The sequence below is a fragment of the Corythoichthys intestinalis genome, chromosome 12, assembly GCF_030265065.1.
Source record: "Corythoichthys intestinalis isolate RoL2023-P3 chromosome 12, ASM3026506v1, whole genome shotgun sequence".
Classification (NCBI taxonomy): domain Eukaryota; kingdom Metazoa; phylum Chordata; class Actinopteri; order Syngnathiformes; family Syngnathidae; genus Corythoichthys; species Corythoichthys intestinalis.
Window position 1 is genome coordinate 24876895 of NC_080406.1, and position 16785 is coordinate 24893679.

The 16785-nt window shown below is 41.0% G+C and overlaps 2 protein-coding genes across 4 annotated transcripts in view; one reads left to right on the forward strand and one right to left on the reverse strand.

Annotated features, from left to right (window-relative positions):
* itga6a (integrin, alpha 6a) overlaps positions 1–13870 on the forward strand; it is a 51035-nt gene extending 37165 nt beyond the window's left edge. Inside the window, exons 17-26 of one of the 3 annotated variants that reach the window (XM_057852238.1) lie at positions 3583–3662; positions 3738–3812; positions 3879–3981; positions 4079–4249; positions 5397–5486; positions 5562–5669; positions 7389–7487; positions 7570–7695; positions 7844–7969; positions 12826–12964. In XM_057852238.1, the coding sequence (XP_057708221.1) occupies positions 3583–3662; positions 3738–3812; positions 3879–3981; positions 4079–4249; positions 5397–5486; positions 5562–5669; positions 7389–7487; positions 7570–7695; positions 7844–7951 (960 nt within the window). In that variant the 3' untranslated portion in view covers positions 7952–7969; positions 12826–12964. Of the gene's footprint in view, positions 1–3582; positions 3663–3737; positions 3813–3878; positions 3982–4078; positions 4250–5396; positions 5487–5561; positions 5670–7388; positions 7488–7569; positions 7696–7843; positions 7970–12825 lie in introns of all 3 variants that reach the window. The other 2 variants (XM_057852236.1, XM_057852237.1) reach the window with 2 other exon arrangements.
* On the reverse strand, positions 13155–16107 carry nup62l (nucleoporin 62 like). The gene is made up of 2 exons (XM_057852239.1): positions 14380–16107; positions 13155–14299 (listed from the first exon to the last, which is right to left on the reverse strand). Exons 1-2 carry the CDS (start codon positions 15826–15828, stop codon positions 14141–14143), a joined length of 1608 nt encoding a protein of 535 aa, XP_057708222.1. The 5' UTR covers positions 15829–16107; the 3' UTR covers positions 13155–14140.
* Positions 16108–16785: the final 678 nt, after the last annotated feature.

Consider the following 16785-nt stretch of genomic DNA (forward strand, 5'->3'; position numbering starts at 1 on the left):
TTTCATTCATTCATTCATTCATTCATTCATTCATTCATTTTCCATGCCGCTTTTCCTCACGAGGGTCGCGGAGGTGCTGGAGCCTATCCCAGCCAACTACGGGCAGTAGGCATCTGAAAAAAAATACTTTGGACCACTGAGCAACAGTCCAGTGCTGCTTCTCTGGAGCCCAGGTCAGGCGCTTCTGCCGCTGTTTCAGGTTCAAAAGTGGCTTGACCTGGGGAATGCGGCACCTGTAGCCCATTTCCAGCACACGCCTGTGCACGGTGGCTCTGGAAGTTCCTACTCCAGACTCAGTCCACTGTTTCTGCAGGTCCCCCAAGGTCTGGAATCGGCCCTTCTCCACAATCTTTCTCAGGGTGCGGTCACCTCTTCTGGTTGTGCAGCGTTTCCTGCCACACTTTTTCCTTCCCACAGACTTCTTACTGAGGTGCCTTGATACAGCACTCTGGGAAAAGCCTATTCGCTCAGAAATTTCTTTCTGTGTCATAGCCTCTTGCTTGAGGGTGTCAATGATGGCCTTCTGGACAGCAGTCAGGTCGGCAGCCTTGCCAATGATTGCGGTTTTGAGTAATGAACCAGGCTGGGAGTTTTAAAAGCCTCAGGAATCTTTCGCAGGGGTTTTGAGTTAATTCGTTGATTCAAATGATTAGGCTTATAAGCAATAAAAGGCTTGAACTACTTCAGTTGTGTGTAATGAATCTAAAATATATGAAAGTCTTATGTTTATCAGTACATTACAGAAAATAATGAACTTTATCACGATATGCTAATTTTTTTAGAAGGACTATATGCCCGTTATCCTCGGGGCCCTTAAACGGCACTGTACCACCAACAGGAATGGTACTGTAAAGGAAATCATAAATTGGGCTCAACAATACGTCCAGAAACCATTTTCCGTTGAACACAATCCATCTTGCCATCCGCTGTTGCCAGCGGAAACTCTACAGCAGTACTTCTCAAATAATGGGGCGCAGGCCTCCAGGGGGGCAAAGAGTGATGCCGGGGGTGGCGCATCTGACCTCGGGGAACATAGTTATTTGCCGTATTAGAATAAAGTGTAATTGCACATCCACTCAGTGGGTGGCAGTGGCGCTCTCATTTTCAGTGTGTGCACAGTATTTTTGAACCAAACAAGAGCAAACAACAAAGAACACTGGAGATATGGAGAGCTGAGACGAGGAAATATGACGAAGCGCATGTAGCGTTTGGCTTGGACTTTTAATACAGTAGGAGATGAGGGAAGACTAGTCTGTTTGCTGCGTCTAAAAATCTTTGCAGCAGACAGCAGGGAACCAAATCAATTAAGACGTCACTGAAAGACATTAGACCCCAATCACATTGATAAGCTGCTCGATTTTTTTTTTCAGCGAAAACGTGCTGAATTTTGCCAACATTCGTCCCGCTTTGTTAGTGTTACATCTGTTACATCAACCAGAGAGCACTGTTAGCATCATATAATGGTGGCATATCAAGTTGCTCAGTGCAAAATAACCCCATACCATAGGAAAGGAGCTGATACTGCCTGCAGCAAAAATTAAAACTGTCCCTCTATCTAATGACATTGTCGTATTTGTTACATTAATTTTTGGGTTTTCGGTCAAATTTTTTTGCATGTTGTCTTCGTGAGTGATGTTGCTAATCAATTTGAATTTATTATTATTTAATAATTTTATTAACATTTATTTTTCAGTATCAAATGGTAAAAAAAATGCACCTTGAGTATATTTTTACAGTTTGGATAGGACTGTTTTTTTTTAATTCAGGGAAATGGATGCGCTTCAAGTCTTTTCTTTCTGATTTGCGATACAAATCTCACGATAACGATAATCTCATGATATGGCAATACAACAATTATTGATGCATTGGTGAGGAAATCATTCTAGGATATTCTACATAATAAATAACTAATAAACAGAAAAGCAAGTTATCTTCATCCTTCTGCTATAAGTTTATCACGAGTAAATGTTCAATCCATTTGAACTGGAAGGGTGGCAGTGAATGAACCCCTCCCACTTCAAACATGCCCCTCCCACTTGCATGGCTGTCGGTGGTAGCCAATGCCAGGCAACGAGGTAATTCTGGGCCATTTCAGGTCATTACCTGTTGATTTTTAGTCACATCCTGTAGATTTTTTTGGGGCATTGTATTTTACAAGATCATTAAATTTTAACTGTTTTGATTGAGTAAATAAATTATGAGTGTGATCTAAAAAAACCACTTTGTGTATAATCCGAATTGCTCGTTTCTGTAATATAACTAATGGATTTAATGCGCTTTGGGAAGTGTTCCCCCATACTTCAACACAATATGAAAAGTATGGGAGTACTAAAGTGCAGTATAAAATACGAAGTGCATTTACATCAAGGTATTGTTTTGCTTTATTTATGATTGACAGACTTTTGGAGATTTTCCTTTTCGTGTATCTGATATGGGGTTTCCATGACAACTTGTTATCAATTGTAACACCGAGAAATTTTGCTTCATTTACATTTTCAATTGGTAGACTTTCAATAGTTATGTTCAACTCAGAATTAGCTATTAGATTACCAAATACGGTAATATTGCCTTTGTTTTCTTAATTTTTTAGGGATAATTTATTTATATCCATCCACTTCTTTATGGCTTTTAATTCCTTATTCACGGTTGTTACGAGCTCGCTATAATTATCAGTACTATAGAATATGTTGGTGTCGTCAGCAAATAAAATAAGTTTTAATACATTGGATACGTGGAAGATATCGTTTATATACACAATGAACAGTTTTGGTCCCAACACAGACCCTTGAGGGACACCTTTGCTAATGTGAAGTGTGCCAAATATGTTCTCGCCCATCTTAACATATTGTACCCTTTCTGATAAATAGCTTTTCACCCAGTCCCCAGCCACACCTCTAATTCCATATTTTTCCCAACTTATTTAGTAGAATTGAATGATTTATTGTATCAAATGCCTTTTTAAGGTCAATAAAAACACCAATAGCATGTTTTTTTCTTGTCTATTCCAGTCGTGGTTTCTTCAAGTGCATCAATTATTGCCATTTATGTTGTTCTATTGGCTCTGAAACCATATTGGCCTTCATTTATTATCTGGTGTTTTGAAGAGTTGAAGAGATTCTCCAAAATTTTTGAAAACTGGGGCAACAGAGGAATTGGTCTGTAATTGGAAAAACAATGCTTGTTATCATCTTTGAATAATGGGATTACTTTTGCAATGTTCATCTTTGCAGGAAAACAACCAGATTGGAATGATAAATTGAATATATATATATTAGGGGTTTTGCAATGTTTAAAATAACTCTTTTAACCAAATTCACATTGATATCACGGCAGTCCGTAGACATCTTACTTTTACATTTAAGTGCAGTGTATGTCACTTCCTGTTCTTTTGTTGCTGAAACACTGACACCTGTTTAAAACAATATCTCGATTCTTGGGAGGTGCATTACGCTAACCTTTTGGATCGCAAAGTATGACAATATGTCACCATTTTGATATTTTGTAACACTCCTAATTTGTGTAGTGTCCCAACTTTTCTAGACTCCAGTTTGTACTTGTTTGAAATATTATTTTGCCACCTAGGTTACATTTTACATCATCCTGAGCACTGTTGCAATGACTCTGGAGACGACGGAGGTTGATATAGACCTGCAGCTCCAAACGTAAGAACTGCACATGTGAGCCACGGTTCTTATTTCCTGTTCAACAGTACATTTTTCCTGTTTCTTTTCATTTAGAACTAGTGTACAAGATCTTGCCCGTGTGAGGATCAAAGCCAAAGTAATGATTGAGTTGCCATTGTCAGTTTCAGGGTAAGTTTGTCTGATTGCAGTTGACTGATGGGTGTGAGGAGGTCATTATTGTTTTGTTTTGATTAGGGAAGCCAACCCTCATCGTGTTTCTTTCGGTGGAGTCGTGAGAGGAGAGAGCGCTATGACGAGTGAAGAAGAGATCGGCAATTTGGTTAATTACACCTTCAGAGTAGGTGTTTTCACTTTTTTTCCTGGTCAAAACACTAATCTTATGAAATTTAATGAACTAATCATACCTAAGTGGATTGTTTTCTTTCTTTTATCAGATTAACAATTTATGGGAGTCTTCGGTCAAATCCTCATTGCACATCCAGTGGCCCAAGTCCAACAACAATGGCAAATGGCTTTTATACCTGGTGAAGATGAATGCTAAAGAAGGACCACGTGACGTCATTTGTACACCAGAGTCTGAGATTAATCCTCTCAAACATATCCAGGTACAGTTTAAACCAATGGTTACTCAGTCGCTGAGAGCAAGATGACACTGAGTAACACTCTTTCGCATGGATATAGCACATGACACCGTAGTAATTTTATCACTAATCCATTTAATCTGTTTGGCTAGGTTCATACCGCAGGTCTTAATGCATGAATCCGATTTTTTTCGTGTTTTTGTGACTCGAGTGAGGCATTAACTTGAATGTCTGAACGGGAGAAGTCTCATAAAAGAGGACCATTTCAAATCCGATTTAGGTCACTTTCATACGTGGGTAAAATTCGATCTGGGCAACATTTTTCCAGAATGTGGCTGCGGTCTGAGTTGTCAAGTCCCAAATTGGAATTCAGGCAGCAATTACTTCAGCAAAGAGCGAGCGAGACAGGGTGCTATGGTAGCAGTGTAGCTAGTCATTAGCGTTAGCCCCTAGTTTGAACGCGGCTTTTAGGGAAGAGGCGGGCTAGACAACAGTCATAAAACATAAAATTGGGGGGTGGGGAAAGGGCGTAGGTTTGGTCTCAACATTGGTAGGGACAATATAACAGAATAACCTGCATGTACACTTTTTGCTGGGGATGGGACATTGATAAGACCCAACAGATTGGGTGAACGAGGGTCAGGGTTACATTTCTCACAAATATGAACCTGATTAGTTAATACGATGAATCAGAGGTGCTCATTACATCGATCACGATCGACCAGTCGATCACAACGCTAGTGTGGGTAGCTCGCGGCATCCAAACAAAAAACATTTTTTCATTTCCATAGTTAATTATGCTATTAGGGCTGGATAAGCCTGACAATGCTATGTTTTCTTTCTGTGCTCCAAATGAGCAGTATTTCAAAATTGCTTTTACGGCAAACTGTCCGTATGTGTGTGCGTCATGCATGCACAGTGCGTGCATGCTATCAATCCATATAAACTTTGAATATAAGACTAAACGTGGATTATTTATGTCTGTAATTTGTGTCCTCTTTTTGCAAATCAAAATATAATCACCCGACAACAGGGATCAGCAACCCACGGCTCTAGAGCCGCATGCAGCTCTTTAGCACTGCCATAGTGGCTTCCTGGAGCTTTTTAAAAAATCTGTTGAATTAGATTTTTGTGCCGAAGATAGATTTTATAATTAGCGATCTGTTTTCAGGAGAGCTCTACACTCAGGACAAAGCGTGAGATTGCCCAGAAAAAAACAAGAGGAAAGGCTTCCGTACTGTCAAACAAAAATAAGATTTTGGTGAGCACTGTGCTGCATGAATTTGATTCACATGGTTGATTTTTACTGGAGGTTTAACACTGTCTTTGTCTTGAGGCGTGTGGGAAAGACTTACAGTGTGTGCTGCTCAAGTGCCCCCTACATGGACTCGATGGGACTACCGTGGAACTCAGGGCTCGTCTGTGGAATGCGACCTTTTTGGAGGTGACCTATTCATTTTCAGATAGTTAGTATGACTACTCATACAGTGGGGCAAATAAGTATTTAGTCAACCACCAATTGTGCACAGTGGGGCAAATAAGTATTTAGTCAACCACCAATTGTGCAAGTTCTCCTACTTGAAAAGATTAGAGAGGCCTGTAATTGTCAACATGGGTAAACCTCAACCATGAGAGACAGAATGTGGGAAAAAAAACAGAAAATCACATTGTTTGATTTTCAAAGAATTTATTTCCAAATTAGAGTGGAAAATAAGTATTGGGTCACCTATAAACAAGCAAGATTTCTGGCTGTCAAAGAGGTCTAACTTCTTCTAACAAGGTCTAACGAGGCTCCACTCGTTACCTGTATTAATGGCACTTGTTTAAACTCATTATCGGTATAAAAGATACCTGTCCACAAACTCAGTCAGTCACACTCCAAACTCCACTGTGCCCAAGACCAAAGAGCTGTCGAAGGACACCAGAGACAAAATTGTACACCTGCACCAGGCTAGGAAGACTGAATCTGCAATAGGTAAAACGCTTGGTGTAAAGAAATCAACTGTGGAAGCAAGTATTAGAAAATGGAAGATACTCAAGACCACTGATAATCTCCCTCGATCTGGGGCTCCATGCAAGATCCCACCCCGTGGCGTCAAAATGATAAAAAGAACAGTGAGCAAAAACCCCAGAACCACACGGGGGGACCTAGTGAATGACCTACAGAGAGCTGTGACCACAGTAACAAAGGCTACTATCAGTAACACAATGCACCACCAGGGACTCAAATCCTGCACTGCCAGACGTGTCCCCCTGCTGAAGCCATTACACGTCCAGGCCCGTCTGCAGTTCGCTGGAGAGCATTTGGATGATCCAGAAGAGGACTGGGAGAATGTGTTATGACCAGATGAAAACAAAATAGAACTTTTTGGTAGAAACACAGGTTCTCGTCTTTGAAGGAGAAAGAATACTGAATTGCATCCAAAGGAGACTATACCCACTGTGAAACATGGGGGTGGAAACATAATGCTTTGGGGCTGAGGAAAGAATGAATGGGGCCATGTATCGATAGACTTTGAGTGAAAATCTCCTTCCGTCAGCAAGGGCATTGAAGATGAGAAGTGGCTGGGTCTTTCAGCATGACAATGATCCCAAACACACAGCAAGGGCAACAAAGGAGTGGCTTCGTAAGATCTCAACCCGATAGAAAATCTGTGGAGGGAGTTGAAAGTCCGTGTTGCCCAACAACAGCCCCAAAACATCACTGCTCTAGAGGAGATCTGCATGGAGGAATGGGCCAAAATACCAGCAACAGTGTGTGAAAAGCTTGTGAAGAGTTACAGAAAACGTTTGGCCTCTGTTATTGCCAACAAAGGGTACATAACAAAGTATTGAGATGAACTTTTGGTATTGACCAAATACTTATTTTCCACCATGATTTGCAAATAAATTATTTTTAAAAATCAAACAATGTGATTTTCTGGGGTTTTTTCCACATTCTGTCACTCATCGTTGAGGTTTAGCCATGTTGACAATTACAGGCCTCTCTAATATTTTCAAGTGGGAGAACTTGTACAATTAGTGGTTGACAAAATACTTATTTGCACCACTGTATTTTGTGGTTAACCCTCATTGGCAGAGATTGAATTTTAGGTGATAAAATTAAGCAGGAATACTTGAATCATAATCATTTCTAAACTTGTATGGTGTTCTGTCGAAACAGGATTACGCTTCTCTTTCATTCTTGGACATAATTGTGAAAGCTTCTCTGGTGCTTCACACCCGGGCTACAAACATGATTCTGAGAACCCCTGATACTGAAGTAAGCAACAACATGTTAAGTGAAATAAGCCACAGCAGTCTACAATCGGGCATTTTTAAGTCAAGTGTGTGTACTGTGGCAGGTAACGCTTACCGTGTTCCCGGAGAGTGCTGTGGCCCAACATGGTGGCGTCCCCTGGTGGATCATCATGGTGGCGGTTCTGGCAGGGATCTTTATCTTGGCCTTGTTAGTCTGCCTGCTGTGGAAGGTGAGCGAGAAGATTGAGAGTAGTAAAAAACATGAAATACTGTATATGATGGAGGTTTATTTTTATTTGTTAACCTGTTCATTTTATACATACCAGGTGTTTTGTTTGTGACTGCCAATTGCTCCCCCTTGCTCCCCCCTCCCTTTAGTGTGGTTTCTTCAAGAGAGCATCCAAAGAGCAGTGTGATGCGGCCTATCACAAGGCTGAGATCCATGTTCAGCCCTCTGACAAAGACAAACTTTCTGCCGAGGCCTGATTTTTATGCTCGGAACAGGTTGAGAAACATGCAAAAATAGAAAGTCTTCAGCATGTGCGGCGACTAATGAACTCACTTCAGAAGTTTTATGCAAAGAAGCAGAGCTGGCCCAAGACCATGATTACAAGCATTTATTCTTTATCCTCTGCGTAGAATAATTTATACTGTATTACTAAAGCTAAGTGAGGCGCTGAGACGGTCCTTGTGCAGTAGATTCTGTTCCCTTGACATTTTATTTATTTGATCAAATACTGTTTTTTTGCATTTCAGTAAGTACTTTTTTTTTAGTTCTTCAAGTTTATAGAGTGGTTCTCAAACTTTTGATGCTAAGTACAAACCAAAAATTAGCTGGTTCTCCAGGTACTACTATAATGACCAATATTAGAAAACACGAGCATAGTAAGCCTGAATATTGCTAAAAAACGAGACAGCAAGTTGCAGTGATGTCCTTTTCCAATTAAATCAACATTTCATGGGGAAAACTTCAAATTTCACCTAAAAATTCATAGTACAAAAAAAAAAAAAAAAAGAAACTACCGTATTGGCCCGAATATAAGACGGCCCTGATTATAAGATGACCCCCTCTTTTTCAAGACTCAAGTTTAAAAAAAAGACTTTTTGAACACCAAATTAATTTTTATACAGAAAATAATTTCAGTACATCCGAAACAAATGATTATAACAATATATTTGAGAGAAAAAGCATGTTACTTTGCCTCATTCAAATCTTAATATCTGAACATTTAAATATGTAAACTAAAGTGCAATCACATTCGTAAATGAATGGCTTCTGGTTTTTGAAATGTAAATAAACCAATCTATTGTGATAAAACAACAAAATTGCAATAACTGCATTAACCATCAAAGTGAAGTCTAACTGTAACTGTAGTCTTGAAACAAATCTGAATAAGAAAAACATTGCAATAAAGTAATGCAAACTGGTTAAACTTGAGAGTGGCTGAGATCTGTCATGACAGAACATCGCTTCAATGATATCTGGCGCCATCTAGCGTGAATGGGGAGGGTAGCTGAGATTTGTCATAACAAAACATTGCTTCAATGATATCTGGCGCCATCTAGCGTCGTGAATGGGTATAATGTCCAGGCCGCGAATATAAGACGACCCCCTGTTTTTCAGTCTTATTTCAATGCAAAAAACACCGTCTTATATTCGAGCCAATGCGGTATTTTGGCCAAGTCGTGACGTTATCGGAAAAATGACGGTTGACATCAGGGTTGTCCAAACTACTGTCTGCGGGCAGTCCGCTTAGCTGTATTTGCCTGCACAAGAAGCTTAAATTCGGCCTGAATTTTGTTACACTTCTCAGCTTTAACACTAAATGGAGCTAGTTGCTTAAACAGTGCCTCTCCATTAGCTCAGGGGTGAAAACCAGACATTTTGAAATCAAAGTAGGAAACTGGAATTTCAGTAATTTTTTTTTAAACACCATAAATTGAGCAATCTTAATTCTGATTTTTTTTTTTTTTTTTTTTGCTGCCACTGGACATTTTCTCTTTGTTCTGCAAGTGTTTCACGAGTGTAAATATAAATATACATGTTGCAATATCTTTATACCTCTGAATTATTTTGTTCCTTGTAGCCCTCAACCTATTCTCAGACATGGAAAGGCTAGCATTGAGTGATCATGTTTAATTACAGTCGCTCCATTTTGACTGAGGAGCTGGCAGCGATTGCACGACATGCCATCAATGGCAAAAATGAATACTTATGAATCAATCAAGTCCTGATCGCCTGTTTGCCTGTTGTCGGACGAATTAAGTACAACTATTACTGTAATTTTCAGACTATAAGCCGCTACATTTTTCTCTTCATTTTGAATCCTGCGGCTTATAGTCCAGTGCAGCTTATTTGTTGATTTATTTGGGATAATAGGCAACACATGCCTCCTAACATGCTTTGCTGCGCTACAGTTGTAAATAAGAATCAAAAGTCATGTTCAGTGTTAATTATTTAGTCAGTTACTGTTCCAGTTGTTTCATTAATTACTTGCTATGGTATTTGGTAACACTTTATTTGACAGTGGCGTCATAAGACTGTCATATCTATGACATGACACTGCCATGAGCATTAATGAATGCTTATAACAATGTCATTTAGTGTTATCCGGCAAACTGTCTCACTTTTGAATAGGGGGTGAGACAAAATATCGAAATGGTGATATATCGTGATACTTTGTATCCCAAAAGGTTATCGATATGCTCCTGTCAAGAATCGAGATATCGTTTTGTAAAGGTGTCAATGTTTAAAAAAAAAAAAAAAAAAACATCAAGTTGCTACCAAAATCTTCCACCATAATAGTGTCTCAGTTAATTCTAGGTGACTGTGCTCGACGCCCAATCCATTTAGACTGGGAACGTTCGTTCATTCAAAACCAGAGCATTCACAGTCATTCGGTCCGATTTTCAGGGCATTAACAGGTCACTTGCTGTTCATTTTAGGGCATTTAAAGGTCATTTCCTGTTGAGTTTGAGTCACTGCCTATTCATTTGGGTGATTCCCAGGTCACTTCATGTTCTGTAACTCAAAATAAACAGGAAGTGACCCATAAAATACCCCAAAATCAACAGGAAGTTACTAAAAATCAACAGGTAAATGACCTTAAATGGCCCAAAATTACCTCATTGCCTGGCATTGGCTGCCACTGATGTCCATAGACGTTCAATCCGTTTGAAGTGGGAGGGATGCCACCCTCCCAGTTCAAATGGATTGGACGTCTACTAGTAATAAACTCATTCCAATTCACAGCAGAAGCTTGTTTTTCTGTTTATTAGTTCTTTGTAGAATATCCTTGAATGATTTCCTGACCAATGTATCGATAATCGTCGTATCACCATATCGTTATCGTGAGCTTTGTATCGCAAATCATATTGTATGATGAGGTACCAAGAGGTTCCCACTCCTACTTTTGAATGAAAGTAAAAGATTTGCCGGATGACACAAAATGGCATACAGTATGTCATAAGCATTCATTAATGCTCATGGCAGTTTCGTGTCATAATTATGATGGTCTTGTGGCAGTTTTATGGCGCCACTTTCAAAGTGTTACCAAATACCACACCTAGAAATTAATAAAACATCTGGAACAGTAACTGAACAATTAGCACAGAACATGAATTTAGATTGTTATTTACATCTGTAGCGCTGCAATGCATCCTAGGAGGCATGTTGGATGACAGTGTTGACAGCAGGTGGAAGAAGAGGTTGACTGTCTCCCCCAAGAGAGCAGTGATGGTCAAATGAAGCTTCTTAACGCAATGAAGGTTTTCAGCCAATTGGTTCAAAGCTTCATGGGGTTCATTTGGTCTTATGACAGTCGTATGTTGCCGCTGTCAAAGAAAGCATTACCTGTTATCAGTGTTGTTAATAACGGCGTTAGAATATAACGGCGTTATTTTTTTCAGTAGTGAGTAATCTAATTAATTACTTTTCTCATCTTGGCAACGCCGTTACCGAGGATGGAAAGGCGTGCGTTATCATGCGTTACTATATTGGTTGAATGACACAAGGAAAGTCTGAAGGAGACGGACTCACTGAGACGTCAGAGCAGGAGTAGGGAGGAGGCAAAAAAGTGACGCCGAGCAAACGCGATGCTAGGTGGCTCCAATAATACCTGACTGTAGCCGATAGCCTACAAACTACGCCCACATGATATGGTAGATATGGTAGACAATAGTAGATATCACATATATATATATATATATATATATATATATATATATAACTAGATGCGAAATGACCGACACGGCAACGTTAGCAACATGTACAGTATAGGAACTAGATGTGTTAGTAAACAGTCACCATCTTAAAGCAGTAGACTTCTTAGGAAGGCTCTGTCCTAGAGAACCTTCCTAGCGAAACTAAGTAACTTTTTATCTAAAATACTCCTAAATCGGCAAAATCTTGACTTGAATCTATCTTTAAATGACGAAACAGTTTTAAAACTTCCACATGTCAAAAGTAGACAGAAGGGAACCAATGCAACAGTGGGAGCAATTTTAACAACTTTTAACGGTTGATTCAGGGTAAAGGGTAAATTAGGGTAAAGAATTGGGCTAGGGCCAATTGTCCCAAAAACCTTTTAAACTTCACAAAGTGTGACCTATGTTTTTTTTGAGGGAAAAATAAAACATGAAAATTATCACCAGTTACTTTGCCAATTAACTAATTACTCTTACATTGAGGTAACATACATTGAGTTACTAACGCAATTACTTTTTGGGAGAAGTAATTTGTAACTATAATTAATTACTTTTTTAAAGTAAGATTAACAACACTGCCTGTTAATATCTTTTGGTGTAAATATCCCATAATACAGTGAGGACAACTGCGGCTTAAAGTCCAGTGCAGCTTATCTATGAACAAATGCAGTTTTTGTATCACATTTGGTGGGTGGCGGCTAGTAGTCAGGTGCGCCTTATATTGCAAAAATTTCAGAAATATATATTTTATAGTACATAACTCAAAATTGCTGTAATTGTGCGCGGGCGTTCAAATCGACTTCTTTGAAATGAATAGGGAAAGGGGTATGCCGTAAAAGTTACTAAGTGTGGCTCCAAGTTGAAGTATGACGAGAAAAAAAAAACATTCTGATGTTGGAAACTTGGGTCAGCTCTGCACAGATTTAACATGTTACATATCGCACACAGCAAAAATTGAGTCTTGTGCGATATGTGTCACAAAGTAATTAGTCTTTTGTAACCGTGCGCTCTACAGGTGCTTTTGCTGACATCGGCTTGGCTTTTGAAAACGCGGAAAGCATGCTTAACATTCCGTAATTTGTCTTTTCGCCCAGCCAATGAAATTCATGGTGTATCTCTGTTGTAATTCATGTTTATGCATGTTTTCAATCTAGTGTGGATTCTTCAAACGCTCCAAGCAGGAGGAAACTGTCCCGCAGTATCACGCCGTGCGCATCCGAAAGGATTCTCCTCACTATGAAGACAGCAAAGTCAAGCTGGATGCTTTTGAGAAGAAGTCGTGGATGACAACTTGGGTTGACAATGAAAGTTACTCATAAGTTTCTGAACAGGGACAACCTATTGGTTGTAATTTTTTAATGAAATGATGAACTATTTACACCTGCACAATGTAATGGACAAAACTGCTGCATTCTGCCTTAAAATACTAAATTATCCTGAGCTACCTGAATTTTTGATCCAGCATCTTTATATCAGTAAATTTAAATTCAGTGTCGAAGCCAGTAAATGGCCTATTTTTCAAGGGATTACCAGGAATTGTTAGTTTTCTACACTGTATTCTTTAAAACACATTTTTGTGTTTTTTGTACATATTTCTGTACATTGTATATTTATTTTTTGATAAGTCACAATAGAGCCAAAGATGTCTTTTATATAAACCTGGCTTGCATCCATTTCAAAGTGAACTACTGATCTGATAGAGTGGTACAAACAAACAAAAACTATGCAAAGATGATATAGTTGACCATGTGCATGTTTTGTATTTAAAGACTTTTATAGTACTTTTAAAACAGCAATGGAAGTCAGGTGACTCAATGTGAAAAGATGTTTTTGTTTTGTATTTTCCAGGTAGTATCGCCACTGAAAAAGTAATTTTCTTTTGTGTGAGGAACTTAAAGGGACAAATTAGCCTGAATATGATGATTCAGGAATATAATTTTTTATGCAGGATTTGTCAAGTAGAATAAACAATGTTTTAGTAAATTCAGCTTTGCTGACTTGTTCTAAAGTTCTGCCATTTTTTTTTTTCTACATGGACTACACTATACCTAATATTCCTGACATAACACTTAACTCATTTACTGCAATTGACAAAGATCCACGTAATCCGGAAATCTATGACAGTCAATAGCAGCCATTTTTACACGCCTCTATGGCATGACTTCCAAGAACAGCAAAATAAATTCAAGAGTCGGTCTATTTGGAAAATGGAGACTTTTTTTCCATTCACTTTATTTCCCCAAAATATCTTTAAACCTTCAATATTTTGAAACTGATATGACAAAGGATGATTTCTTAAACTTTATTTAAAAAAAAAACTGAAAAAAGAATGATCTGTTATGAATGCCAGCTGACAAAAAAATATTACCAACTATTGGGAACTCTTTGGAGAAGAATTATGACTGCCCAAAAATACAAAAACATTTTTTCAATAAACACAGAAAAGTGTTTTCGACGCACGTGTTTGGTTCAGTCAAAGGTCAAACGGAAGGTCTTTTCCTGCTCCTTGCGCTGGTTGTCACACAGTTTGGACACCTCCTCCACTCGTCTCTGCAGCAGCACTGAATTCTGGTCGATCCATTGGAGCGAATCCATGTGAGCGTTGAGGATTTTGCAGATCTGCTGAAGCTAAGGAAAGAAAAATAGAAGCGTTACGTGTAGTCCTGTCTCCAGGCAGCACTGGAATTGTTTGGTCGGTTCCTTCTTACCGGGTCACTGGTGTCGGCCGGGCCGCTGGATGTGTTTAGGTGCTCGATGATCTCCTTCAGATCTTGGGACATTCTTTTGAGCTGGGCGTCCACATTCTCCGCCAACTTGTATGTCCGCTCACGCTCCTCGTCGGCATTCTGCATGTAGATGGTGCCACTCTGCTCCTTTACAGACTCCTCCAGTGGGCACAGCAGGTCCTCCAGCTCCTTTTGCTGTGATAGGATGAAGTCCAGCTCCTGGTTAAGCCTCTTCTGGTCCAGCTTCACCTTCTCCATCTCCTTGTGCAGGGATGTGATCTTCTCGCCATTTTCCACCAGCATGCGGTCCCATGCGTTGACCTGGGTGGCCTGCTGGAGGAAATGTCTCTCTTGATCTTCCAACTCCAGGCTCCATTTGTTTATGAGGGCCTCTAGTTGGGCGTAGGTCATCACGGCAGGAGCGGCGGTGACGATCGGAGCCACCGCAGTCGAGGTCGTGGTAATGACGCTCGTGCCGGATGATGGTTTGAGCCCCAGCGAGAAACCCGCCGTAGTGGTGGTAGCCGGCGCGGCGGAAGCCGGGGCAGTGCTGGAAGTCACCGTTCCGAGAGGTTTAAGCGTGAAGGACAGACCCCCGCTGGCGGTGGTTGTTGCAGTCGGTGCTGCGGCTTGAATTGGCGCGGCACCAAAACTGAAACCTGTAGTGGGGGCGGCAGCTGTTGTCGTTGTTGGGGCTGAGAACAAAGATGGAGCTGCTTGGGTCACTGCAGGAGGAGCTGGGGTTGTTGAGGGTTTAATTCCTAAGGTGAAACCTCCACCCTGTGGAGCTGTGGCTGCAGTGGTGGTAGTGGCCTGGGTACCAAGTGTGAGAATTGGGGCAGCATTTGACCCAAAGGAGAAGCCGCCCCCTGTGGCACTTGCTGTGGTTGCCGTTGGGGCGACTTGGACTTTGTTACTACCAAAACTGAAGCCCCCAAATGACAGGCCTCCTGATGCGGTGGTAGTGGGTGCTGGAGCGGCTGCAGGAGCTGCTGCTGCCGGTTGGGTTTGAGCTGGAGGTTGGGTTTGGGCCCCGAATGAGAAGCCTGTAGAAGCGGTCGACCCAGAACCCAGGCTGAAGCCAGACGACGCCGTTGAAGTCGGAGCCGCACTGGTGCCCAGCGTCAGACCTGCAGCCGGAGCGGCTTGAGGAGTGGAACCTAGGCTAAACGTGGTGGTCGTGGGGGTACCGAAAGCGAGGCTCCCGCCGGCAGAGCCACTCTTCGCTGGGGTGCCGAAGCTAAAACCGCCGGTCGGGTTACTACTGGCGCCGGTTTGAGGGGCCGAGCCGAAAGTGAAGCCGCCGCTGCCTACGGTGGCTGCGGGGGTGGAAGTTGTCAGGCCGAAGGTGGGCGCCGCTGTAGCCGTGGTCTTCGCGGCCCCGAAAGAAAAGCCCGTGGAGGGCTGCCCGAAGTTGAAGCCGCCACTCATTGTCGCTCAAGGGACGATGACTGAAAAAAATGGCTCACGGACCTTGTTGCTTTTTGGCGGGTCGCACACTCCGAGCGGCTTCAACTTGTCAAAATTGAGTCCGATGATGCCGAAAGCGCTTACTACAATGCGGAACTTGCAACGAGTCGCGGGTTGATTGTCATAACACTTGGAAGCTGCGAACACAAACTAAAGAGACATCACTGTCAAAAACGCGGCATCCCATCGTCACATAGGAATAGCATAACCATGCTTTTGCTAGCGGAAGTGACGAAAATTATGACCGCGCTGTCTTCTTTTTTGGTAGTTTACCCCTTGTATCATGGGGCATTACCGCCATCTACTGGGTTGACGGTTTGGCAAAAGAACACCGGCAGTTACAGACTACATTTATGCTATTCTGAAAAATATTTAAACACACCCAGAGGGAACGCACAAAAAACTCTCTATATATCCTTTTCATTAGCCCTGTTTCCTTGAGAAACTCAATTGTCTTTGAATTTTGTTTGTAAGACGATTTTTCATATCGCTCCCATATCATGGTACTACAGTGGTACCTATTTTTCATTACTAGTAAGAAATTTCTGTGCATTTGTAGAATGACCGTATTAGTGCAATGTTGGTTTTTAATTTGTTCTATGATTTTGCACATGGTTGCCTAAATAAATTCCAAGAGAAAATTGACAAAAATTGACAAGTGACTCCTCCTGAGCATAGGCGGAGTTTGACTTTTGGGGCAGGGGGGGCAAAACATGTTGATGACCCCGAAACGCAGAACGAGAATATTTATAATAATAAGTTGACAATGAGGGTTTTTTGTTTCCCATCATTCTTAAGGGGAATTCTAAATCAGGCTGCTTAGGCAATACTTTTCGCCAAGATCGTCATCCATTGAATATGGTACGCCCGCCGGTGTCACTCCAATGTAGTTACCCCAGTCAAAAATTGTATCCCCTG